This window comes from Zophobas morio, unplaced genomic scaffold (assembly GCF_036711695.1).
Source record: "Zophobas morio isolate AGI-343-1 ecotype UQ-CSIRO unplaced genomic scaffold, CSIRO_AGI_Zmor_V1 ptg000030l, whole genome shotgun sequence".
NCBI lineage: Eukaryota > Metazoa > Arthropoda > Insecta > Coleoptera > Tenebrionidae > Zophobas > Zophobas morio.
The window spans coordinates 6,595,271-6,621,638 of record NW_026972135.1 but is presented as its reverse complement, the minus strand read 5'-3'; the positions used below and the strand labels follow the sequence as shown (position 1 = coordinate 6,621,638).

General features: G+C 36.1%; 3 protein-coding genes across 3 annotated transcripts; 2 read left to right on the top strand and 1 right to left on the bottom strand.

Moving 5' to 3' along the window:
* Window positions 1-4,725: 4,725 nt before the first annotated feature.
* LOC135138209 (probable multidrug resistance-associated protein lethal(2)03659) lies at window positions 4,726-8,694 on the top strand. Its single transcript, XM_064068132.1, has 6 exons — window positions 4,726-4,829; window positions 4,882-5,103; window positions 5,152-5,579; window positions 5,629-7,392; window positions 7,440-7,670; window positions 7,721-8,694. Exons 1-6 carry the CDS (start codon window positions 4,732-4,734, stop codon window positions 8,629-8,631), a joined length of 3,654 nt encoding a protein of 1,217 aa, XP_063924202.1. The 5' UTR covers window positions 4,726-4,731; the 3' UTR covers window positions 8,632-8,694.
* A 3,224-nt stretch (window positions 8,695-11,918) lies between these two features.
* Window positions 11,919-15,974, bottom strand: LOC135138454 (ATP-binding cassette subfamily C member 4-like). The gene is made up of 9 exons (XM_064068427.1): window positions 15,775-15,974; window positions 15,496-15,723; window positions 15,028-15,443; window positions 14,822-14,978; window positions 13,691-14,776; window positions 13,332-13,644; window positions 13,138-13,288; window positions 12,860-13,090; window positions 11,919-12,811 (listed from the first exon to the last, which is right to left on the bottom strand). Exons 1-9 carry the CDS (start codon window positions 15,849-15,851, stop codon window positions 11,919-11,921), a joined length of 3,552 nt encoding a protein of 1,183 aa, XP_063924497.1. The 5' UTR covers window positions 15,852-15,974.
* A 2,763-nt stretch (window positions 15,975-18,737) lies between these two features.
* Window positions 18,738-22,621, top strand: LOC135138453 (probable multidrug resistance-associated protein lethal(2)03659). The gene is made up of 6 exons (XM_064068426.1): window positions 18,738-18,835; window positions 18,888-19,109; window positions 19,158-19,585; window positions 19,635-21,383; window positions 21,431-21,661; window positions 21,711-22,621. The coding sequence occupies exons 1-6, from the start codon at window positions 18,738-18,740 to the stop codon at window positions 22,619-22,621; spliced, it is 3,639 nt and encodes a 1,212-aa protein (XP_063924496.1).
* The last annotated feature ends 3,747 nt before the right edge of the window (window positions 22,622-26,368 follow it).

Genomic DNA, 26,368 nt, shown 5'->3' with positions numbered 1-26,368 from the left:
TTCTCGATTTTTCAGGTTTTGGATTTTCAATTTTTCTATTTCTAAAATTTTCGATTTCTCAATCTTTCAGTTTGTCGATATCATAATTTTTTGACTTTTCAACTTTTACATTTTCCGATTTCTCGATTTTCGGTCTTTGAATTTTTCGATTTCATTTTTAAATTATTGATTTTTCAATAATTTTTTTGATTATTCGATTTATCTATTTTTACTTCCCGAGCGTAAGCAAAGGAAGTATTGTAATCGAGTCTGTCGGCCGACTCTCTACTTTTACGTTTTCTCGATCTTTCATGACCCCTAGAAGACGAAGAAATAGGTCTCCCATTTCCGTCTGTCTGTCCGTCTGTCCGTCTGTCCGTCCGTCTGTCCGTCCGTCCGTCTGTCCGTCTGTCCGTCTGCCCCCGGATTTTTATTAGACAGATAATCTCCGAAAGTACTCGACGGATTGTTGTGAAATTTTGTACTTATATTAAGAATATCATGTAGATGGTAAAACGCTAACCAAAATTTGTCTAATCATCCCCACCACTAATGCGATGACGTCACTTCAAAATTGTACATAGTAAATGGGTTTTCAATTGTATAAAATAACATAGTCCTACACATGTAGTTTACAACTCCGAATCGACTTTTCACCCGAAACGTCCAGATTTTTGCAAAAAAAATCAAAATTATAAAACAACATTTTGAAATTTAATTTTTAATCTGCTAACCAGAATGCTTTGAAATGTTGCAGATGTTTTAAGGCTATAAAGAGCATCATAAATCTTTAGTCAAAAAATATTTGCTTACCCCCTCCAAAAACTTGATGACGTCAGCTCAAAAGTTTGTGGAATAAATCATATCTAAAATGTACAAAATATGATGAGTCTGTACTTGTGATCTATCACTCCATTCATATTTTTTGGATTTGCATATACAGGGTGACTCAAAAAAATTAATGAATGCGTAAATATATTTTATTGATTTAATCAGGAACTACAAAACCGAATGCTCTGAAATCTTGCAGATGTTTTAAGGTCATAAAGAGCATAATAAATGTTTAGTCAAAATATATTTGCTTATCCCCTCCAAAAACTTGATGACGTCAGCTCGAAAGTTTGCCGAATAAATCATATCTAAAATGTACAAAATATGATGAGCCTGTACTTGTCATTTATCACTCCATTCATATTTTTTGGATTTGCATATACAGAGTGACTCAAAAAAATTAATGAATGCGTAAATATATTTTATTGATTTAATCAGGAACTACAAAACGGAATGCTCTGACATCTTGCAGATGTTTGAAGGTTATAAAGAGCATAATAAATGTTTAGTCAAAATATATTTGCTTATCCCCTCCAAAAACTTGATGACGTCAGCTCGAAAATTTGCCGAATAAATCATATCTAAAATGTACAAAATATGATCAGTCTGTACTTGTGATCTATCACTCCATTCATATTTTTTGGATTTGCATATACAGGGTGATTCAAGAAAATAAATGAAAGCGTAAATTTATTTTACTGATTTACTCAGGAACTACAAAACCGAATGCTTCGAAATCTTAAAGATATTTTAAAATTATCATAAGCATGGTAAATTTTTGATCAAAATGTATTTGGTCGTCCCCCCTAAAAAATTTATGACGTCACCACAAAATTTTGCTGAATATATCCTATCTAAAATGTACAAAATATGGTGAGTCTCTTCTTGTGATTTATCATTCCATTCAAATTTTTTCGATTTGCATATACAGGGTGACTCAAAAAAATTAATGAATGCGTAAATTAATTTTATTGATTTAATCAGGAACTACAAAACCGAATGCTTTGAAATCTTGCAGATGTTTTAAGGTTATAAAGAGCATAATAAATTTTTAGTCAAAATATATTTGGTTATCTTCTACAAAAAACTGATGACGTCAGCTCAAAAGTTTGCCGAATAAATCGTATCTAAAATGTACAAAATATGATGAGTTTGTACTTGTGATTTATCATTCCATTCATATTTTGGATTTGCATATGCAGGGTGACTCAAAAAAATTAATGAAGGCGTGAATTTATTTTATCGATTTAATCAGGAATTACAAAACCGAATGCTTTGAAATCTTGGGAATATTTTAATGTTATTATAAGCATGGTAAACTTTTGTTCAAAATGTATTTGTTCATCCCTCCTAAAAAAATTGATGACGTCACCCTTAAATTTTGCTGAATAAATCCTATCTAAAATGCAAAAAATATGATGAGTTTGTACTTGTGATTTATCATTCCATTCATATTTTTTAGATTTTCTTAAGAGGTGGTTCACAAAAATTAATGAAGTCAATTTATTTTATTGATTAAATTAAAGGCAACACTTATTATTAGTATTACACCCCAACCAACCCAATTTGGTAGACACAAAATTTGTTAAAGGAAAAACTCGGTTGAAACATAAGGGTAGCATCGCTTATTTACATCGACTTTAACATTACAGACCTGCATTTGTTTTATGCGATCACTTGGTTCCGCGAATGTGAAATAGACATGTTTATAATCAACCAATTGTGAATTTCACCGTCAAGAATTAAAATAAAACCCAATGTTTTATATAATAAGCGGAAGTCGAAGCAATAAAACCGATGGTCGTTTTGTTTACAGTTTCTCTGTTTGACTTTCACGTATGCTGTTACGCTTGTCATCTTAAATTAAGAATGTTTATACATAAACGATTTTCAGTTGCCGTATACGCGAGTAAATTGTTTCGTTATTTTATTGATTATAAAAAATCAATATTCAAAACGACCCAATTCATTTTCCCGAAAATTTGGGAATACAATAATTTTATTCTTAGTATTACACTACATCTATCCCAACTGATATACGTGTCCTTGCAAAAATGTTGATGACGTCATCGCAATTTTTTTTAAATTCCCACTACAAAAATGTAATGAGAAAAAAAACACAATAGCCATGCAGTCGTCAAGTTTCCGACAGCGAGGGAAGTACTGTCTAAACTCTTTAGACCAATTTTTTTAATTCAATGTTTTTCAAAGTTTCTTTTTAATTTTTCGATTTGTTGATTTACTGCTATTTCGATTTGTTAATTTTTCGATTTATGGTTCTTCTAATTTTTCGATGCTTCGATTTTTCAATAATTGTTCGATTTTCCAATTTTTCGAAAATTCAATTTTGGGATTTTTCAATTTCTCAATTTTTCAGTTTTTCGATTCAATTTTTTTCACAGTTTTTGATGTTTGGATTTAGCTATTTTTTATTTTTTGATATTTCAATTTTATGATTTCTGGACATCTTGGTTTTTTGATTTTTCAACATTTCAATTTTGTAAGTTCGTTCTGGATTTTGCAGTTTGTCCATATTTTAATTTATCGATTTTTTAGATCTAGAAAGAAAACCCACTTCGTTGTGGAATTATAGCAAGAGTAAAATTTTAATAAATTAAATTATGTCAATATTAAAAAAAAACATGAAATTAGATATTAGTCCATTTTACCATTATATATTTTTTATTTTCTGTAGTTTATATTCGAGGACTATAAAATATTTTATAAAAAATAATCTAGTAATGAATAATTAGTACACCACATTTCTATCCCTAAAAAATCTGCCGCATATTATACTTTCTATTTAATTACGCCCCACACTAAATTATTCATTCATTCAAGTTAATGATTAAATCAAATAGTTGTATGGTTCTTTTTTATATCCTAATGCGACGCTGCACGTAATTACCATTGTTAATGCAGATATTAACTATTTAAACATTTTTCCACCACAGTACACTTTGTTTAATTAAACGCAACACCAATTACACCCATCCTCCAGCACCCACAATTACGATAACCATCAAACACCAACCATTAATTAAAAACCGCATCACTCCGTCATTACATGTTCCATTCAAAACCATGTCTCTAAAATCGTTCCTCTTCATCCTCCTCCACCTCAGCACCAGCCACTCGTCTTTCGTAAGTAACCCCAAAACCGCTTCCCCATCTTCACCACTTTCTTCCAGATGAGACACAAATACGTCGTCAACATAGAAAGCGGTTCCTTGTGTCCAGACAACGACAAACTCGAAGTACCAATGAAAACGTTCCGCGTGGACAGACTCAACCGCACCCATCGGGTCCTCAACGTCGACTTTACTTTCGCCGAACCATTGGACGACACCGCTGAAGGTACTTTATGGATGGATAAATGGAGCAACGGCAAGTGGATCAACATGCCGTTTTTGCCTTTTCAGAAAGATCCCTGTAAATGTGCTATGACTATGTCGCCTCCGGCGATGATTTCCATGTGGGTGGAAATGGAAAAGGCTATGGGTATTAGGAATCCAGGGAAGTGTCCCGTGGCGGCTGGCAACTACACCATGAGGAATTACGTGATTGATATGACGTACGACGTCCCGTTTTTTAGTGGCAGGTTTCGGGCAACTCCGATGTTTCGGAGGATTGCCACCAAGAAGAAGATTTTTTGCGCGAATGTTATCATGACGTTTTCGGAGTTAATGAATTAGGATACGTTATTTGATTGCCCCAAATTATACCCATTGAAAAAATAAAAGGGGACTCATTAACCACGGGTTTATTTACTTATAATGAGGTAGTTTGTCGATAGCAACGACAATGCGTACTATATATTTGCGATAAGTCTACAGATAAGCGACTACTTTAAATAATATAATGCATTTTGTTTAGTTTTTCGCCGTAATAAATTACTTTAACTCACGTCAACAAACTATAATGTTTCAAAACAAGAAAAAGAAGATTGTCATTAGTAACGTACTTGAAGATGTTCACCCCAAAGACAACTCAAACTTTCTTTCACACTTCTTCTTTTGGTAAATAATTAAAGCTTTCACTTAGACAATTTTCATGACGATGCAATTTCAGTTGGCAGCTACAAACCCTCTTCAAGGTTTCGAAAAACCGAAACGTTGACGATAAGTTCACAATCCCGGTAGAAGCACAAGAGTCACGACAACTAGGAGAAAAATTTGAAAACACGTGGAATCGGGACAAGAACCCTTCACTGATGAAAACCTTGGTAAAAATGTTCGGGCTCGAGTTTGCGTTGTGTGGTTTAATTTACTCGATTCCTGAGTTGTTGTCAACGTAGGACAACAAATTGTCATCAATTTTTGCCTACCCTGACTATTCTAGGTTTCTGCAGCCGGTGTATCTAGGTAAATTATTAGAGTACTTTTTACACGAAACACCAACTACCCAAAACCAGGCCTTCGTCTATGGACTAATTATTGTAACATCTGTGGTTCTTCGGGTACTCAGTTTCCAATTCTACATGATGGAAGCGTACTCCATTGGTTTGAAAGTACGCACAGCGTGTTCTTCTCTCATCTACAGAAAACTCCTCAGGTTTAAAATTTTGACCAAACAGAAAATTGCTTTAGGACAACTTATCAACATGTTGTCTAATGATGTTGAAAAGTACGAATTTGCAACCGGTTTTTTTCACCGCATGTGGATTGCCGTGTTAAAACTAGCTATAGGTACAACTCTACTGTCATTATCGTCTGGTCTAAAAGGAGTTGCCGGAATCGCAGTACTAGGACTCATTATTTTCTTCCAATGTTAGTCTATCGTTGCTACCTTTCTCATCTACCAAGCACTTTGTTTCAGGTTTCGTATACAAAATAGCCGCAACTCTTAGAACACAAATAGTTAAAGAAAGAGACACCCGGATATCTCTAATGAACGCCATTATTTTTAGAATGCAAGCAATCAAGATGTACGTTTGGGAAAAACCCTTCGCACAGTTGGTACAAGCAGCCAGAAAAGCCGAACTTGATCACATCTCTAAACAGAGCTACATTTTCAACGAAAACTTCACCTTCTTCTTCTACGTTAACAAAATATCCATCTATGTGTTCATTTTGTTATTGATTGTTAGTGGTACCCCTCTAGATCCAAAAGTTGTCTTTATGACCATGAATATTTACAATTTACTTATTTTGGCGGTCAAAGATTTGATGATTGGGGCGATTCCGTTGTCAGAAATGAAAGTGTCGACGGGGCGGATTCAAAAATTTTTATTCTTGGATGAAGATCATGACGAAAACCCAGAAACTAATCTGGGGGACTATAGAATAGTCGCGAGGAAAGTGGCAGCTAAATGGGACCCACTAGGTGACGTGGGGTTGACTAATATAGATTTTAAACTCCGAAGGGGTGAATTGGTAGCCCTTGTAGGTGCTATTGGTAGTGGTAAAAGTTCTTTAATTTATACAATTTTGAAAGAGTTGCCTATTTCAAGTGGTACTTTGTCTAGCGAGGGTTTAATATCGTATGCACCACAAACTCCATGGGTGGTTCCAGGAAGCATCCGAGACAATATTACTTTTGGGGAAAGGTTCGACAACCAGAAGTATCTCAAGGTTCTTAGAATGTGTGCTTTAGAACACGACATATCTCGGTTACCACATGGAGACAACACATTAGTAGGAGAAAGAGGAACCTCGTTGAGCGGAGGTCAAAAAGCTAGAGTTAGCTTAGCACGAGCTGTATATAAAGACGCAGACATCTACCTTCTAGATGATCCTCTAGCGGCTGTAGACACATCTGTAGCCCAGACAATTTTCACCCAGTGCTTTCTCAACCACCTAAAACATAAAAGCATAATCCTGGTCACGAGCCAGTTGAAATTTTTGAAAAACGTAGACAGAACATATGTTCTAGAAGACGGAAAAATCAAAGATTGTGGAATATATGAAGCTCTAGTTGACGCTTCGTTACAAAATGAATCTAGAATGTCGCAAACTTCTGAAACCAAGTTAGAAAAGTACACCAAACAGTCCGAAGTTAAAGAGGACGTTGGTAATAGCACTACCAACACATACAAAACTTATTTGTTTCTTGGAAAACCCAAGCTCTTTATTTATTTGCAGTTGTTCCTTTTCGTCACGAGTCAAGCTTTTCTTAATGGGTCAGACGTGTTTTTATCTTTCTGGATTAATTTTAAAGGACCTTCCAGTGCTAACGAGTACAACCGTTTGTACATATATAGCGGATTTGTGTTGGTTGCGGCGCTTCTGTACCACTTCACCTCTTGGAGTTTTACAAAATGTTGCAAGCAGTCATCCATAAAACTACATGACACACTCTTCAACAAAATTTTACATTGTTCGATGAAATTTTTCAGTGACCATGATTCTGGACGAATTATCAACAGAGTGTCAAGGGATATGGCAATCGTGGATGAGTATGTTCCTATATATATGTATCAAACCATCCGACTATTGTGTGTTTTGTTGGGGGTTTGTTGCGTAGTGATTGTCATGAACTACTACGTAATTTTTCCAACGGTAATCCTGTGGGTGATTTTTTGCTACTATTTACGAAATTTCCAACCCGGGCTCAACAGTCTCAAAAAAATTGCAGTCACACGTACGTGCTTCTAGAATCAACAGCAATAATTTTAATTCAGTTTTTAGGAAAAAGTCCGCTTTTTACTCACGTGGTTGCTACTATGGAAGGCTTGACGACGATCAAAGCACTAAAAGCTCAAACTCATTGTCTGTCGAAATTTGAAGACCACCAAAACCGTTATAACTCAATCGGGTATTTGTATCAATCCCTGTATCACGCATTCAACTTCTGGATTGATTTTGCCTGCATGCTGTACATAGCGGTGGTCATTTTTTGTCTAATAATCGTCAAACAAGGTACACCAACGAAGAACAAGTGTCAATTTCTTTGTGTTTTCCTTTTCTAGATGGATTAGTTGGAAATGTGGGATTATCAATCACGGAAACATTATTACTGATTGCGTCTGTTCAAGCCACCATGAAATTCTACAACGATCTTGATCTACAAATGATTTCAGTAGAACGGGTGGCTGAATATGGTGACCTGATTGTAGAAGAGGACGAAGGCACTCTCATCCCTCCACCATCGTGGCCCAGTGCAGGCCAAATTCAATTCCAATCCTTGTCCATGCGATATTCACCCGAAAAACCCTACGTTCTCAAAAATATAACCATCGAAATCCAACCTGGTGACAAAATAGGCATCGTTGGTAGAACTGGTGCCGGAAAGTCGTCCCTCATTTCCACCCTTTTTCGTCTATACGATTTCGAAGGAACCATCTACATCGATGGTGTTAACACCAAACTCATACCTCTGAGTACCCTTCGAACTAAAATAGCAGTGATTCCGCAAGATCCGGTTCTCTTCGCCGGTACCATTCGTACTAACTTAGATCCACTTGAAGAGTTCACCGATAACCAACTATGGAGTAGTTTGGAGGAAGTGAATTTGAAAACGACAATTTCAAATCTGCCTTCAGGTTTAGACAGTCCTATTTTGGAAAGTGGTTCCAATTTTAGTGTAGGGCAAAAGCAAATTTTGTGTTTGGTGAGGGCCGTCTTGAAGAGGTCTATGGTGGTGGTTCTTGACGAAGCCACGGCTTTTGTGGATTTGGAAACTGATAAGTTGATTCAAGCTACTATTAAGAAACGGTTTCAACAATCAACGGTTTTGAAAATCGCTCATAGGTTGGACACTGTGATGGATTCGAACAAGATTTTGGTGATAGATGATGGGTGTGTTGTGGAATTTGGGAGGGCGGAGGAGCTTCTGAGAAATAGTGAAGGGTACTTGTATAAATCTGTGTATGAAGGTTGATTAAGTTGTGCTATGTAGTGCAGGGTTAATAAAATAATGTAAATATATATGAATGAATGAAAAAGTAGGGAAAAGTAGAAGAGTAAGCATATATTTGATAAATATAGGTCCGAATACACGCACTGTTGGTTGTTTAACAAGAACAATAACATTTTAAAAACTTTTCCACCACAATACTCTTTGTTAAATAAAACGTAAACACCAATTATTCTTATCCTCAACATCACAATTACGATAACCACCTAACACCAAATCACCGATTTAAATCCTTTGAAAAATAAATCACTCGCTCATCACACGTTCCATTCAGTATCATGTCCCTAAAATTGTTGCTCTTCATCCTGCTCCACCTCTGCGTCATCCACTCGTCTTTGGTAAGATAGCCCAAACCCTCTCCATATCTTCACCATTTTCTTCCAGATGACACACAAATACGTCATTGACATAGAAAGTGGTACCTTGTGTCCAGACAACGACAAATTGCCTTTTCAGAGAGATCCGTGTACTAAGGCTATGGCTGTGTCGCCTACGGCGATGATACCGATGTTGGTGGGAATGCAGAAGTCTATGGGTTTTAAGAATCCAGGAAAGTGTCCGTTGGAGGTTGGGAATTATACCATGAGAAATTACGTGATCGATTTGACGTATGAGGTCCCGTTTTTTAGTGGTAGGTTTCGGGCAACTCCGACTTTTCGAAGAATTGCCACCAAGAAGAAAATTTTTTGCGCGATTATGATCATGACGTTTTCGGAGATAATAAATTAAGATACGTTGCTTAATTCCCATTAGAAAATAAAAGCAGACTCATAAATCACAGGTATGTTTATTTATAACGCGGCAGTTTGGCAATAGCAACGTCAATGCGTATTATTTGCGATAACATTCTACAGATAAGCAAATAGTTGAATAATTCTATCGTTGCATTTTATTTACTTTTTACGCCTTAATACAATATTTTAACAAACTCTGATGTTTCAAAACAAGAAAAAAAAATCATTAACATAGATCTGAAGATGGTCACCACAAAGACAACTCAAAATTCTTCTCACACCCCTTCTTTTGGTAAATAATTAAACCCAATTTCATTTGGCAACTATGTGTAAACTCTCTTCAAGGTTTCGAAGAACTAAGACTACGAAGCAAATTTGAAAGCACATGGAATCGGGACAAGAAAATGAAAGTGGGATTTAAAAACTTGCTGCTGACGTTGAAGTTGCCGCTGACGTTGCTTTTAGAGGTGAAAATTGTCATTTATAAACTCCGCTGCCAAGTTGCCGTTAGTACAAAAATTTACCATTTTACACATGTTTTAAGTTTCTTGTTGCCGAAATAAGTCTACACATATTAAGGAAAAAAGGCAAAGTATAAGCCCCGCCCACCCACCCTGTCCCAATTGTGATGATTTTTTTATTCGTCGTGAGCCAAGAAGTTCGAGCTTAACTGCAAAATCCGTATTTCTCTACGAGAAATGAAAAACATGTTTTGAATATCGTGTTGTTCAAGAGAAGAAAGAAAAAGCCCAAGATTACGCCCCACCCATACCCGCCCCGATCTCAATTCTTAATTGTGATGAATTTTTCAGTCGAGGGGCGGAGCTTAATTGCAAAATCCATATTTACCATTGTAAACATGTTTTAAATTTCTTGTTCTAGAAATTCAACTACGTATATTAAGAAAAAAGCCAAAATATAAGCCCCACCCACGTTGTTTCAATTGCGATGATTTTTTTAATCGTCGAGAGCCAAATCAGCGGAATTTAATTGCAAAGTCCTTATTACGAGATATATTTCTCTACAAGAAATTTTCATGTAAGACATGTTTTTAAGTATCGTGATATTCAAAGAATACTAGGCACATATATTAAGAAAAAATTAAAGCCAAAGATTAAGTCTTACCCATACCTGCCCTGATCTAAATAGTAATGAAGTTTTCGTTCGTTGGCAGACCTACGGGCGGAGCCTAATTGCATGATCCAAATTTAATACAAAAATTTACCATTTTAAACGAGTTTTAAGTTTCTAAGAATAAAAAAGCATTACAATTGAGATGGGGTGGGTGGGCCGGGTTTATATTTTGTCTTTTTTTCTTTATGTACTTACATAGTATTCTGTGAACAACACCATACTCAAAAACATGTTTTACATTTCTTATGAAGGAATAAATATTTTGGAGTTAAGCTCCGCCCTCTTGGTTCACAGCGAATAAAAAAAATCATCACAATTGAGATGGGGCGGGTGGGTGGGGTTTATATTTTGCCTTTTTTTATATACATGGTATTCTTTGAACAACACGATACTCAAACATGTTTTAAATTACTTATACAGAAATCAGTATTTTGCAGTTAAGCTCCGCCTCCTTGATTTACGGCGAATCAAAAAAATCATCACAATTGAGACAGGGCGGGTGGGCGGGGTTTATATTTTGCCTTTTTTTACATACATAGTATTCTTTGAACAACACGATACTCAAAAATTTGTTTTAAATTTGTTATAAAGAAATAAGTATTTTGCTGTTAAGCTGCGTTCCCTTGATTCACGGCGAATAAAAAAAAATCATCACAATTGAGACAGGGTGGGTGGGCGGCTTTTAAATTTTTCATTTTTGTTTTAATATGTGCAGACTTATTTTCACAACATGAAACTTAAAACATTAGGCTCCGCTCCATAATTACAAAATCTATATTTCATTGCAAAAATGTACCATTTTAACCATGTTCTACGTTTCCTGTTGTGAAAAGATGGCTAAGTATAATAAGAAAAAAGTCAAAATATAAGCCCCGCCCACCCGCCCTATCTCCATTCGGATGATTTTTTTTATTCGTCGTAAGCCGAAGAGCGGAGCTTAATTCTAAAACCCCTATTTTTCTACGAGAAATTACCATGTGAAGTATTCTTAAGTAATGGTGTTATACAAAGTAAACTAAATGTATTAATTAAAAAAGAAAACCGAAGAGAAGTCCCACCCATCCATCTCGATTTCAATCCTGATGAATTTTTTATTCGTTGTTAGACCGAGGGGCGGAGCGTAATTGCAAAATCGATATTTCTTAAATGTTGTTGATTTAAACGTCGAGAACTATCTTTAACAGTGTATAAGTACTGACAGAAAGCTGCAGTGTAGAAAATGTTGGCAGCTATTTAAAATATGAAGGTTTCGGTGAACAGGTGGCAAGTTGGCAGTACTGCACACTACTGCAATTTGATTGGTTGAAAACCCATCCCGGAGCTTTTGCGAAATAGTGATGGGTACTTGTATAAATATGTTAATGAGGGTAGATTTAACAAAATTTATTGTTTATGGTTTTTCTCATACAATTTGTAAAACATTCCGTTTTTGTCTTCTAGTAAACGACGCGGATCACCAACCTGAGCTACAGTACCATTATCTAAAACCAGAACGTTGTCAAAACCCAGTATATACCGAAATTTGTGGGTTATGACGATAACAGTGCTATCCCCAAAACTACTTAAAATTACACTATGTACTACAGTTTCTGTATCAGAATCAACATTCGCTGTAACCTCATCCAAAATTACAACTTTGCTTTTCCGCACAATAGCTCTACACAAACAAACCAATTGTTCTTGCCCACCACTCAATTTTGTATTTTGACCAATTTTATCTTCCAAACTTTGAAACAGTCCTGCCAAATGCACCATTTTCAAAGCTTGCCAAATTTCATCGTCAGAAAACTTCTTCGTAGGATCAATGTTGTCGCGAAGACTTCCTGAAAACAAAGTAGACTCTTGCGAAATTATAAATACGTTGGACCGGAGCAAATCTAAACTAAGGGTAGCTATGTCAACATTGTCAATAAATATGTTTCCTTTGAATCCATATGGACGAAGAAGAAGAGACACCAGTGAAGTTTTCCCGGAAGCAGTTTTTCCAACTATAGCTAATTTTGTCTTCGACCTTACAACAAAATTTAAATCGTTTAATACATTGGTGGTGTCGTAGCCAAAATACACGTGCTGGTAACTTATTTCGCTTTCTGAAGGCCAGTTTGTCACAACCACACCGTTTATATTTTCTTGGTTTTGCTTAGTGTATTGTAGAATTCTCTCAACTGTCGTCATGTAATTTTCGAGTCTGGTCCAAGTACGGCACAAAGCCTCTTGTGTTATGGTAAATATAAATATTTGCAAGAGACCGAGGCCTACATTGTCAGACGATATATCTAAAACGGTAAACATCATTGTCAATCTGCAGCCACATATGAAGTTACCTTGATCTAGAACTAGAAACAAAACAATTGCAAAAGCCCCAAAACACACAGCACATGTGTCAATAGCCAAATGAAAGGCTTTTTCACAAGTCATACACATGTACGAAGACGAAGTATACAAATCCTGGCGGTTATCAAATTCCTCACGTTGAAGATTTTGTTTTTTGGAAATTGTAATAGTCGTCAGTCCCTCCAGAGTTGCGTTAATATGACCAACTAAAGGACTCCGTGCTGAAAAATAGTTCTTGATCAAAAATTTGATTATTGTGGGAGCGTACTTGAAAACTCGAGTCGCTTGAGTGCACGTCCTGTTCTTAAATAAATCGTTCTTAAAATGATGATTATTGCACCAAATGCCAAACACCCGATCAAAAAATACACGTTTATCATGGCTGCTAGAATGATGACTCCTGTTGTTGCTGCAATGGTCTACAACATAAAGTGTAAATTTAGATCGATGAAGCAAACTTACTTTCAACAGTTCGTAGAGTGCACGATGTACGAATTCGTCAAGGTAGAGCATATCTTCCGAAAAGCGATTTAATATGTTCCCAATGAAGTGGCTATTGAAAAATTCTATCGAAGAATTTACAATTTTAGACAACAAAAATTTGTGTATAGATACTGAAGCCTTCTTAGTCAGACACCAGTAAAGAATCGTGTTGGCTATGAAGAGCACAGTTGCCGCTATAATTAAAATGGGAAGAACGTAGATCATTCTTTGTCGATTTTCTAGTGCCTTCGTCGTGGTAGAATTTTTGAAGATAAGTTGTTCAGTTCCACTCCTACAACAATGCCAATTATACCTATCTATGTGATACTAGGGTTTACCAGTTAGCTTGTAGTTTATTAATACTAGTTTTCAAAACCTGGGTTAACACAACAAGGGACAAAGCAATCAAAATTTTTGAAATTCCTCCACAAGCTTCGAAATATTTTTGATACACTTCTAATTTGACTTTTCCTGAAGCTTTCACTTCTTGGTAAACATTGTCATCCGTTTCAAGAATTTCAGCCAACTTTGTAGTTTCAGCAGTTGTATTTTCTTTAGTTGTGAGCTTTTTTTTCACCAATTGCTTATCGTCACTCTTAATTGTACCATTTTTTAATGTAAGTACTCTGTCGGAATTACCAATATGTTGCAAGTTTTGTGTGACCACGAGAGCTATTTTGTCTTTCAAAAATTTTCTCAAACCCTCCTCGTAAACAAATTCAGCGACCATCACATCTAAATGACATAAACAATCGTCGATTAAGTAGACGTCGCAGTCTTTGTAAAAAGCTCGTGCCAGATTGATTCTTGCTTGTTGGCCTTTACTCAGGTTAGCTCCTTTATCTGCCACCACTGTCGAGTCTTGTACTTCGTCAAGTAAAGCACATACTCTTAGAACTTCAAAGTATCGCTCTTGGTCGTAACTACTTCCAAATAATATGTTCTGCTTAATGGTGGCTGGAAAAAGCCACGGTTCCTGAGATGCATAAGCAAAAGTTTTCTTATCTTCTTTTGCCAAAATTGTTAAGAAGTAAGTTTTCCCGCCACCAACTGGTCCGGTTATGGCCGTGATTCCACTACAGTAATCAAAGTCCATGTGTGGCGTTTTCACACTCAATAAAGGAATGTTTGGGGAAGGTTCGTCGATGTTTCTGCTTGTTGTTCTAATAAAATTTTCGATTCTTGTGATAGCAGCGATTATTGTTGCAAATTCTAGTACTGCCCGTGGCAAGATGTGTTGCAGAGGAATACGAAGTGCGTTGAGACTATTCAGTATGACAAACAGTGTACCAACATTTGATTTAACTCCTGAAGATATTAAGCTAACCACAATGATGTACCACGAGATGTCGATAAATGAAGACGAAATGATGACGTTGGTGTTCAACAATATAAAAATTTTAGTAAGAAGAGACACTTCTTTTCTGGAAACGTAAACTCATATGAGATATACCATTTCAAGTTCTTACTTTCTAATTCCTTGAATTTTGTCTTGGTAATAGTCACCCCACAGGTAGTACTTGATCAACGATATCCCTCCCAAAACCTCTTTAGTCGTTTGAAGCCTCTCATCCGTTTTTGCCAAAGTTCTAACTCTGAGTTTCTTCACAAAAATTGCCAATATTCCTAAAATGGGTAAAGCCAACCCAGATTGACCACCGGTACTACAACTCACCACTAATCGTCATCGCCATGACAACAATGATAATCAAAATCACAAACAGCCAACCAACTTCTGTATACAGCACGCAACACACGACCAAAATTTTCAAGACATCTCTCAGCATGAAAGTCACCATTAGTACGCATTCTTCAAACTCTGACACATCTTTCGTGATGAGATTAACACTTCTGCCAATTGATACCGATTCCAATTCTAGAATTCGTCTGTAGATGAGAGAAGTGAGACCAGCGCGGACTTTTAGAGTGAACGTGATGAGTCCTAGCTCGAAGTTTTCGGCGTATAAAACTGTACCGAACTCTATTAGTACCAACAAGGCTCCATAAACACAGGCTTCGCTTTTTGGAAAAGTGATACGGTCTGACGCGAAGTACAAAATAAATCTTTTGGTCAGTAGGGGTTTCACAGCTCTGGAAGGACGAACGTTAAGTTTGGAAGTTGCAATGTCGGAAGAATTCATACGTTAGAGTTAGCGGAATGATTAAAGTTAGTAATAATAGAAAGTACTGTTTGCCGAAGCATTTGAACAGAAGGTGTGGTAACGAGTTCCGGTTCTTCTCTGCTTGTTTTGTCCATTCTTTTTCTAGTTTTTGTCCTAACTCTTTCGACTTGTAGGATGGTAGTACTTCATAAATGTCGGTTTCAATCAGCTCTTTTTTGTACCCTTTTAGAAAGAGTTTGGCTGTGTGACTAAATTTTTAGTGTTATTTTATGGTACTATTATTCGGGTATTGTACTTACGTGAAAAATAATTTTGAAAAGAAATTAGTTCTGTTTACAGGATTGAGTGGTTTTTGTGTCTTTTTTTGGCGATTCATTGTTAAGTTTAGTAGTTTTCAAGGTACCTACTGTCTGGGGTTCAGGATTATTCAGTGCTTTAATGTAAAAGTTGAATTTGTAAAAGCAATTTAAAAGTACATAAAATGGTTGCACAATCGTTAAGTGTGTGATACGAAACTAACGATACGGAAATAAGTCGTGTGGTGCAGGAACGATAAATAAAAAGTAGGACTTGATAAGGCTAAATTATGTGGTCGACTGACCTCTGTTTATCCATTAATAAAAAATCTTGTATATAGAAGTTTCTATTCTTTTGTTCCTGAAAGAGTCTTACTTGTTTTTATACAATGTCATTTTCAAGGTTCCACGAGTCTGATTTTTGAAAAAAATTTTAAAACTGAAATATCTATACTGTGGTTATAAAGTGTAGGGAAGGGCAAATAAGAAAACTTAAATAACTAATAGAAACTCTATTTCTTTTACTTTCTTTCTTCTATTGTTGTTATATTTATTTTCACAAATTCTTCCAATGATATTATACGGTTTTTAGTTGTAGAAAATTGCAAATATGTATTTTACTTAATAATAATAATAATAATAATAATAATAATAATAGGACTTTATTAAATAATAATAGGCGAAGTCTAGCCATAGGCTATTCCACTTAACCTTAGATTTACAAGAAAATAAAACTAACCAAACAGTTTGTACAGGAAAACGGATTAAATATCTAGACAGGAGTCAGCTAGGTAATGATCAAATTAAACAATTTAAACTAATTAAATCTAAATTAAATTAAATTAAGTTAAATAATCCATAATTAGAAACTAAATTTATACAAATAATAATAATAATAATAATAATAACAAAAAGTTAACAACAAGCAAGAGAACCACAATAATAAACTTAAACCTAAGTATTAATCAAGCATTTTTTAATTTTTTTCCTAAAACAATTGATGGAAGAACTTGAATTAAACTCTAATAAAAATTTATTGTAAACTTTGATAATATTGTACGTGAAAGATCTCTGAAAGATAGATGTATAATGCTTTGGCATTGACAGTTCTTTAAGATTCCTTAATGGGAGACTTGAGTTTAACATACTTTTTCTTGTATGAAATTTACAACGCAAGTAGGGCGGAGAGTTAGAGGAAAATAACTTGAAAGCAAAGATAGATAGGTGATACTGAAACAATTTGTCAATTTTCATCCAACCAAGCTCACAGATTTTCTGAGACACATGATCAAATTTCCTCAAACCAAAAATGAAACGACAACAATTATTTTGGATTTTTTGAAGACGGTATTTATCAATACTGTCAAGACATGGGTAATATATTACTAGGCAATAATTTATATATGACAAGACAAGAGACTCACATAATTTCTTCCTCAATTTAAAATTGAGTAAAAGGTAATTTGAATAAAGAAGTTTCAATGCTACATAAGATTTTTTAATAATGTTAGAAATATGGGTCTTAAAACGAAAATCGTCATCAATCACCAATCCCAAATTTCTTACAGTATGTAAAACTGGTAGTTTTATGTTATCAAATTTAACATTAATATTGTCAAAAACAACATTTTTAAATTTTCGGGGAGCGAAGCAAATAACTTTGCATTTATTTATATTCAGTTGGAGGTTAATATCAGATGAAACATTTGCTATATTTTGTAAGTCATTATTTATATGGTTAGATGCTATATCAACTTCGTTAGGTAGTAAATGATGCTGCATTTGGGTGTCATCTGCAAAGGCTCTCTTTTTAGATACTGAAGGTATCTGCAACAATTGGGAAGTATATATAGTAAAAAGAATTGGGCCTAAGACCGAGCCTTGCGGTACGCCTGATGTTATTAAGCCAATTTTAGATTTACCAGACTCGGTTACAACTTGTTGATGTCGATTTTGTAAATATGATTTAAAAAACGAAACAGAAATTTGATCGAACCCATAATATTCCAATTTTGTGCAGAGGAGTTGGTGGTCCAAAGTATCAAAAGCTTTTGAATAATCTAAAAGAGTTACAATACTTGCGTGGTTTTTGTCAAGTTCAATCAGGCAATCATCGATAACAGAAGCTAGAGCTGTTGTTGTACTATATCCCTTGCGAAAACCAGATTGATCTTCAGATAATATCTCTTCTTTTACTATAAAATTAAAGATTTGATTATAGATACATTTTTCTAAGACTTTAGATAATGTTGGAAGAATACTTATTGGTCTTAGGTCTTGTGGAGAGTTTACCTCGTCGATTTTGGGAATAGGATGAATTAAAGCCACTTTCCATACTTCATTTCCTATTTAGTTCTTTTATCTTTGTAATATACCTACATAGTTCGATATGTCTAGTTATGTACTGTCTACAACTTTTCAACCTTTTCTGATACCTGTTCGTCTGTTTGCAAAGTGTTAATCTAAAGATGTTCTATGATCAAGGTGGCGCTGATTCGTTTTTGCACTTCTCGGATTTTTTTCCTTTCAACAACAGCCACTCGTCTTTCTTAAGTTACCCCAAAACCTCTAGACATCTTCACCAATTTCTTCCAGATGAGACACAAAATACGTTGTGAATGTAGAAAGTGGTTCTTTATGTCCAGATAACGACAAACTCGAAGCACCAATGGGTGGAAATACAGAAAACTATGGGTATTAGGAATCCAGGGAAGTGTTCCGTGGGAGCTGGGAAATATACCATGAGAAATGACGTGATCGATATGACCTACGACGAAAAAATAAAGGCGCTCTCATAAACCACAGGTTTATTTCCTTCTAATGCGCGTTTGTCCACAACTACGATATTGCCTAGTAATTGCGATAACTTTCGGCAGATAAGCGGCTACTTTAAATAATATTATGGTCGCATTTTATTTACTTTTTCAGCCGTAATAAATTAGTTTAACTCAAGTCGACAAACTATAATGTTGCTAAACAAGAAAAAGAAGATTGTCATTAACAATGAACTTGAAGATGTTCACCCCAAAGACAACTCAAACGTCCTTTCACACTTCTTTTTTTGGTAAATATTTACAGTTTGCAGTTAGACAATTTTCACGACGATGCAATTTCAGTTGGCAACTACAAACCCTCTTCAAGGTTTCGAAAAACCGAAACGTTGACGATAAGTTCACAATCCCGGTAGAAGCACAAGAATCACGACAACTAGGAGAAAAATTTGAAAACACGTGGAATCGGGACAAGAACCCTTCACTGTTGAAAACCTTGGTAAAAATGTTCGGGCTCGAGTTTGCCTTGTGTGGTTTAATTTACTCGATTCCTGAGTTGTTGTCAACGTAGGACAACAAACTGTCATCAATTTTTGCCTACCCTGACTATTCTAGGTTTCTGCAGCCGGTGTATCTAGGTAAATTATTAGAGTACTTTTTACACGAAACACCAACTAGCCAAAACCAGGCCTACGTCTATGGACTCATTATTGTAACATCCGTGGTTCTTCGGGTACTCAGTTTCCAATTCTACATGATGGAAGCGTACTCCATTGGTTTGAAAGTACGCACAGCGTGTTCTTCTCTCATCTACAGAAAACTCCTCAGGTTTAAAATTTTGACCAAACAGAAAATTGCTTTGGGACAACTTATCAACATGTTGTCTAACGATGTTGAAAAGTACGAATTGGCAACCAGTTTTTTTCCCCGCATGTGGATTGCAATGTTAAAACTAGCTATAGGTATAACCCTACTGTCATTATCGTCTGGTCTAAAAGGAGTTGCCGGAATCGCAGTACTAGCACTCATCCTTCTTTTCCAATGTTAGTCAATCGTTGCTACCTTTCTCATCTACCAACCACTTTGTTTCAGGTTTCTTGTACAAAATAGGTGCCAATCTTGGAACACAAATAGTCAAAGAAAGAGACACCCGGATATCTCTAATGAACGCCATTATTTTTAGAATTCAAGCAATCAAGATGTACGTTTGGGAAAAACCCTTCGCACTGTTGGTACAAGCAGCCAGAAAAGCCGAACTTGATCACATTTCTAAACAGACCTACATTTTCAACGAGAACTTCACCTTCCTCTTCTACGTTAACAAAATATCCATCTATGTGTTCGTTTTGTTGTTGATTGTTAGTGGTACCCCTCTAGACCCAAAAGTTGTCTTTATGACCATGAATATTTACAATTTGCTTACTTTGGCCGTCAAAGAATTGATGATTGGGGTGATTTCGTTGTCAGAAATAAAAGTGTCGACGGGGCGGATTCAAAAATTTTTATTCTTGGATGAAGATCATGACGAAAACCCCGAAACTAATTTGGGGGACTATAGAATAGTCGCGAGGGAAGTGACAGCGAAATGGGACCCACTACTTGACGTGGGGTTAAGTGATATAAATTTTGAACTCCGAAGGGGTGAATTGGTAGCCCTTGTAGGTGCTATTGGTAGTGGTAAAAGTTCTTTAATTTATACAATTTTGAAAGAGTTGCCTATTTCAAGCGGTACTTTGTCTAGCGAGGGTTTAATATCGTATGCACCACAAACTCCATGGTTGGTTCCAGGGACCATCCGAGACAATATTACTTTTGGGGAAAGGTTCGACAACCGGAAGTATCTCAAGGTTCTTAGAATGTGTGATTTAGAACACGACATATCTCGGTTAACCCATGGAGACAACACGTTAGTAGGAGAAAGAGGAACCTTGTTGAGCGGTGGTCAAAAAGCTAGAGTTAGTTTAGCACGAGCTGTGTACAAAGACGCAGACATCTATCTACTAGATGATCCTCTAGCGGCTGTAGACACTTCTGTAGCCCAGACAATTTTCACCCAGTGCTTTCTCGACCACCTAAAAGATAAAAGCATAATCCTGGTCACTCATCAGTTGAAATTGTTGAAAAACGTAGACAGAATATATGTTCTAGAAGACGGAAAAATCAAAGATTGTGGAAAATATGAAGCTCTAGCTGAGGTTTCATTACCAAATGAATCTAGAATGGCAGCAACTTCTGACACCAAGTTAGAAAAGTACACCAAAGAGTCCGAAGTTAAAGAGGACGTTGGTAATAGCACTACCAACACATACAAAACTTATTTGTTTCTCGGAAAGTCCAGGCTTTTTATTTATCTACAGTTGTTCCTTTTCGTCGCGAATCAAGCTTTTGTTAACGGTTCAGACGTCTTTTTATCTTTCTGGATTAATTCTAAAGGACCTTCTAACTATTTGGCTATATATAGTGGATTTGTGTTGATTGCGGTACTTCTTTACCACTTCACCTCTTGGACTTTTATCAAATGTTGCAAGCGGTCATCTATAAAACTACATGACACACTCTTCAACAAAATTCTACATTGTTCGATGAAGTTTTTCGGTGACCATGATTCAGGACGAATTGTCAATAGAGTGTCAAGGGATATGGCAATCGTCGATGAGTGTGTCCCTATATATATGTACCAAACCATACGATTAGGGTGTGTTTTGTTAGGGGTTTGTTGCGTGGTGACTGTAATGAACTACTATGTACTTTTTCCAACGATAATCCTGTGGGTGCTATTTTACTACCACTTGCGAACGTTCCAACCCGTGCTCAACAGTCTCAAAAAAATTGCAGTCACACGTATGTATTTCTAGGATATTCAGCAAAGATTTTATTTCAGTTTTTAGGAAAAAGTCCGCTTTTTACTCACGTGGTTGCTACTGTGGAAGGCTTGACAACGATCAAAGCACTCAAAGCTCAAACTCATTGTCTGTCGAAATTTGAAGACCACCAAAACTGTTATAACTCAATCGGGTATTTGTATCAAGCCTTGTACCACGCTTTCAACTTCTGGATTGATTTTGCCTGCATGGTGTACATAGCGGTGGTCATTTTTTGTCTAATAATTTTCAAAAAAGGTACACCAATGAAGAACAAGTTTCAATTTTTTGTTTCTTCTTTTTCTAGATGGATTAGTTGGAAATGTGGGATTATCAATCACGGAAACATTATTACTGATTGCGTCTGTTCAAGCCGCCATGAAATTCTACAACGATCTTGATCTACAAATGATTTCAGTAGAACGGGTGGCTGAATATGGCGACCTGATTGTAGAAGAGGACGAAGGAATTCTCATCCCTCCACCATCGTGGCCCAGTGCAGGCCAAATTCAATTCCATTCCGTGTCCATGCGATATTCACCCGAAAAACCCTACGTTCTCAAAAATATCACAATCGAAGTCCAACCTGATGACAAAATAGGCATCGTTGGTAGAACTGGTGCCGGAAAGTCGTCTCTTATTTCCACCCTTTTTCGTCTATACGATTTCGAAGGAACCATCTACATCGATGGTGTTAACATCAAACTCATACCTCTGGGGACCCTTCGAACCAAAATAGCAGTGATTCCGCAAGATCCGGTTCTTTTCGCCGGTACCATTCGTACTAACTTAGATCCACTTGAAGAATTCACCGATAACCAACTATGGAGTTGTTTGGAGGAAGTGAATTTGAAAACGACAATTTCAAATCTGCCTTCAGGTTTAGACAGTTCTATTTTGGAAAGTGGTTCCAATTTTAGTGTAGGGCAGAAGCAAATTTTGTGTTTGGTTAGAGCCGTCTTGAAGAGATCTATGGTGGTGGTTCTTGACGAAGCCACGGCTTTTGTGGATTTGGAAACTGATAAGTTGATTCAAGCGACTATTAAGAAACGGTTTCAACAATCAACGGTTTTGAAGATCGCTCATAGGTTGGACACTGTGATGGATTCGAACAAGATTTTGGTGATAGATGATGGGTATGTTGTGGAATTTGGGAGGGCGGAGGAGCTTCTGAGAAATAGTGATGGGTACTTGTATAAATATGTGTATGAGAGTTGATTAATTTGTGTTAGGTAGTGCAGGATTAATAAAATAAAAAAAACAATTATTGCCTTTTATTGAGGTTAAACATTTTCATGGACATGTATAGAGGGTTACAAGAGATAAGAACTTATTTGATAAATATAGGTCCGCATACATGCACTGTTGATTGTTTAACAAGAACAATAACATTTTAAACACTTTTCCACTACAGTACACTTTGTTAAATTAAACGTAAACACCAATTAGTCCATCCTCAACATTCACAATTACGATAACCATCTAACACCAAATCACCGATTTAAAACCATTCAAAAATACATCACTCGCTCATCACACTATCCATTCAGTACCATGTCGCTAACATGGTTGCTCTTCATCTTGCTCTACCTCGGTATCAACCACTCGTCTTTCGTAAGTTAGCCCAAAACCTCTCCACATTTTCACCATTTTCTTCCAGATGACCCACAAATACGTCATTGATATAGAAAGTGGTACCTTGTGTCCAGACAACGACAAACTCGAAGTACCAATGAGAAAGTTCCGCGTGGACAGACTTAACCGCACCCATCGGGTTCTTAGTGCCGAGTTTACTTTCGCCAAACCATTGGACGAAGGTACTATTTTGATGGAAAAGTGGAGTAACGGCAAGTGGATCACCATCCCGTTTTTGCCTTTTCAGAAAGATCCGTGTACTAAGGCTATGACTGTGTCGCCTACAGCGATGATACCGATGTGGGTGGGAATGCAGAAGAGTATGGGTTTTAAGAACCCAGGAAAGTGTCCATTGTCGGCAGAGAATTATACCATGAGAAATTACGTGATCGATTTGACGTATGAGGTCCCGTTTTTTAGTGGTAGGTTTCGGGCAACTCCGACTTTTCGAAGAATTGCCACCAAGAAGAAAATTTTTGCGCGATTATGATCATGACGTTTTCGGAGATAATAAATTAAGATACGTTGCTTAATTCCCATTAGAAAATAAAAGCAGACTCATAAACCACAGGTATGTTTATTTATAACGCGGCAGTTTGGCAATAGCAACGTCAATGCGTATTATTTGCGATAACATTCTACAGATAAGCGAGTAGTTGAATAATTCTATCGTTGCATTTTATTTACTTTTTACGCCTTAACATATTATTTTAACTAAAGTCAACAAACTCTGATGGTTCAAAAACAAAACAAAAAATTCATTAACATACGTAGATCTGAAGATGTTCACCCCAAAGACAACTCAAAATTCTTCTCACACTTCTTCTTTTGGTAAATAATTAAATCCTCCACTTAGACAATTTTCACGATGAGTCAATTTCATTTGGCAACTATGTACAAACTCTCTTCAAGGTTTCGAAGAACTAAGACTAGGAAGCAAATTTGAAAACACACGGAATCGGGACAAAAAAATGAAAGTGGGATTTAAAAACTTACTGTTGACGTTGAAGTTGCCGCTGACGTTGCTTTTAGAGGTGAAAATTGTCATTTATAAACTCCGCTGCCAAGTTGCCGTTAGTACAAAAATTTACCATTTTAGACATATTTTAAGTTTCTTGTTGTCAAAACAAGTCTACAGATATTAAGAAAAAAAAAGGCAAAATGTAGCCCCGCCCACCCACCCTGTGTCAATTGTGATGATATTTTTATTCATCGTTAGCCAAGAAGGTGGAGCTTAACTGCAAAATCCGTATTTCTCTACGAGAAATGAAAAACATGTTTTGAGTATCGTGTTGTTCAAGAGAAGAAAGAAAAAGCCCAAGATTACGCCCCACCCATACCCGCCCCGATCTCAATTCTTAATTGTGATGAATTTTTCAATCGAGGGGCGGAGCTTAATTGCAAAATCCATATTTACCATTGTAAACATGTTTTAAATTTCTTGTTCTAGAAATTCAACTACGTATATTAAGAAAAAAGCCAAAATATTAGCCCCACCCACGTTGTTTCAATTGCGATGATTTTTTTAATCGTCGAGAGCCAAATCAGCGGAATTTAATTGCAAAGTCCTTATTACGAGATATATTTCTCTAAGTATCGTGATATTCAAAGAATACTAGGCACATATATTAAGAAAAAATTAAAGCTAAAGATTAAGTCCTACCCATACCTGCCCTGATCTAAATAGTAATGAAGTTTTCGTTCGTTGGTAGACCTAGGGGCGGAGTCTAATTGCAAAATCCAATTTTATTATAAAAATTTACCATTTTAAACGAGTTTTAAGTTTCTTAGAGTAAAAAAAATCTTCAGAATTGAGATGGGGTGGGTGGGCGGGGTTTATATTTTGTCTTTTTTTTCTTTATATACATAGTATTCTTTTGACAACACGATACTCAAAAACATATTATAAATTTCTTATAAGGAAATAAGCATTTTGCAGTTAAGCTCCGCCCTCTTGGTTCACGGCGAATAAGAAAGGTCATCACAATTGAGATAGGGCGGGTGGGCGGGTTTACATTTTTAATTTTTGTTTTAATATATGCAGACTTCTTGTCACAACATGAAACTTAAAACAAGTTTAAGATGGAAAATTTGAATAAGGAAATATCGATTTTGAAATTAGGCTCCGCCCCATAATTGCAAAATCCATATTTCCTTCCAAAAATGTAGCATTTTAACCATGTTCTAAGTTTCTTGTTGTGAAAAGATGGCTGAGTACATTAGGAAAAAAGGGAAAATTTTGGCCCCGCCCACCCGCTCTTACTCAATTGTGATGATTTTTTTTTTATTCGTCGTAAGCCGAGGGGCGGGGATTAATTGTAAAATCCTTATTTTTCTACGAGAAATTTTCTTAAGTGATCGTGTTATACAAAGAAAACTAAATGTATTAATTAAAAGAGAAAACGGAAAGAGAAGCCCCACCCATCCGTCTCGATCTCAATCCTGATGAATTTTTCGTTCGTTGTTAGACCGAGGGGCGGAGCGTAATTGCAAAATCGATATTTCCTTATACAAATTTCCCATTTTGTTTTTGCGACGAATAGCAATAAATCTTTAGTGACAGAAAGCTATAGTGTAGGAAATGATGGTAGCTATTTAAAGTATGAAGGTTTCGGTGACTAGGTAAAAAGCTGGTAGCACTGCACACTACAGCATTTAATTAGTAGTAACGTAAAGGTGAACCTTAAAAGTTGGTCAACTCGAACGTCACCCCAACGGTGTGCCAACTTTCAACGGTAACGTCAACGGATGATATAAACCACGCATACCTTCGCTGCGTCAACGTCAACGTCAACTTCGAACAGCAACGTCAGCTACAAATTTATAAATCTACTTGAAAATCCTGGAACAATGGAGGAGCTTTTGCGAAATAGTGGGTACTTGTGTAAATATGTTAACAAAATTTATTGTTTACGGTTTTTCTCATACAATTTGTAAAACATTCCGTTTTTGTCTTCTAGGAGATGACGCGGATCACCAACCTGAGCTACAGTACCATTGTCTAAAACCAGAACGTTGTCAAAATCCAGTATATACCGAAATTTGTGGGTTATGACGATGACAGTGCTATCCCCAAAACTACTTAAAATTACACTATGTATTACAGATTCTGTATCAGAATCAACATTCGCTGTAACCTCATCCAAAATTACAACCTTGCTTTTCCGCACAATAGCTCTACACAAACAAACCAATTGTTCTTGCCCACCACTCAATTTTGTATCTTGACCAATCTTATCTTCCAAACTTTGAAACAGTTCCGCCAAATGCACCATTTTCAAAGCTTGCCAAATTTCATCGTCAGAAAACTTCTTCGTAGGATCAATATTG

Excerpts from the sequence above, each read along its gene's own strand:
- LOC135138454 (XM_064068427.1), bottom strand. The coding sequence starts at position 15,851 with ATGAATCGCCAAAAAAAGACACAAAAACCACTCAATCCTGTAAACAGA. Across the intron at positions 14,979-15,027 it reads CATGGCGATGACGATTAGTG|GAATATTGGCAATTTTTGTG; the intron begins GTGAGTTGTAGT and ends TACCCATTTTAG. Across the intron at positions 13,091-13,137 it reads CAAGCGACTCGAGTTTTCAA|CACGGAGTCCTTTAGTTGGT; the intron begins GTACGCTCCCAC and ends ACTATTTTTCAG.
- LOC135138453 (XM_064068426.1), top strand. The coding sequence starts at position 18,738 with ATGTTGCTAAACAAGAAAAAGAAGATTGTCATTAACAATGAACTTGAA. Across the intron at positions 21,384-21,430 it reads CAAAAAAATTGCAGTCACAC|GAAAAAGTCCGCTTTTTACT; the intron begins GTATGTATTTCT and ends TTCAGTTTTTAG. Across the intron at positions 21,662-21,710 it reads TCTAATAATTTTCAAAAAAG|ATGGATTAGTTGGAAATGTG; the intron begins GTACACCAATGA and ends TTCTTTTTCTAG.
- LOC135138209 (XM_064068132.1), top strand. The coding sequence starts at position 4,732 with ATGTTTCAAAACAAGAAAAAGAAGATTGTCATTAGTAACGTACTTGAA. Across the intron at positions 7,393-7,439 it reads CAAAAAAATTGCAGTCACAC|GAAAAAGTCCGCTTTTTACT; the intron begins GTACGTGCTTCT and ends TTCAGTTTTTAG. Across the intron at positions 7,671-7,720 it reads TCTAATAATCGTCAAACAAG|ATGGATTAGTTGGAAATGTG; the intron begins GTACACCAACGA and ends TTCCTTTTCTAG.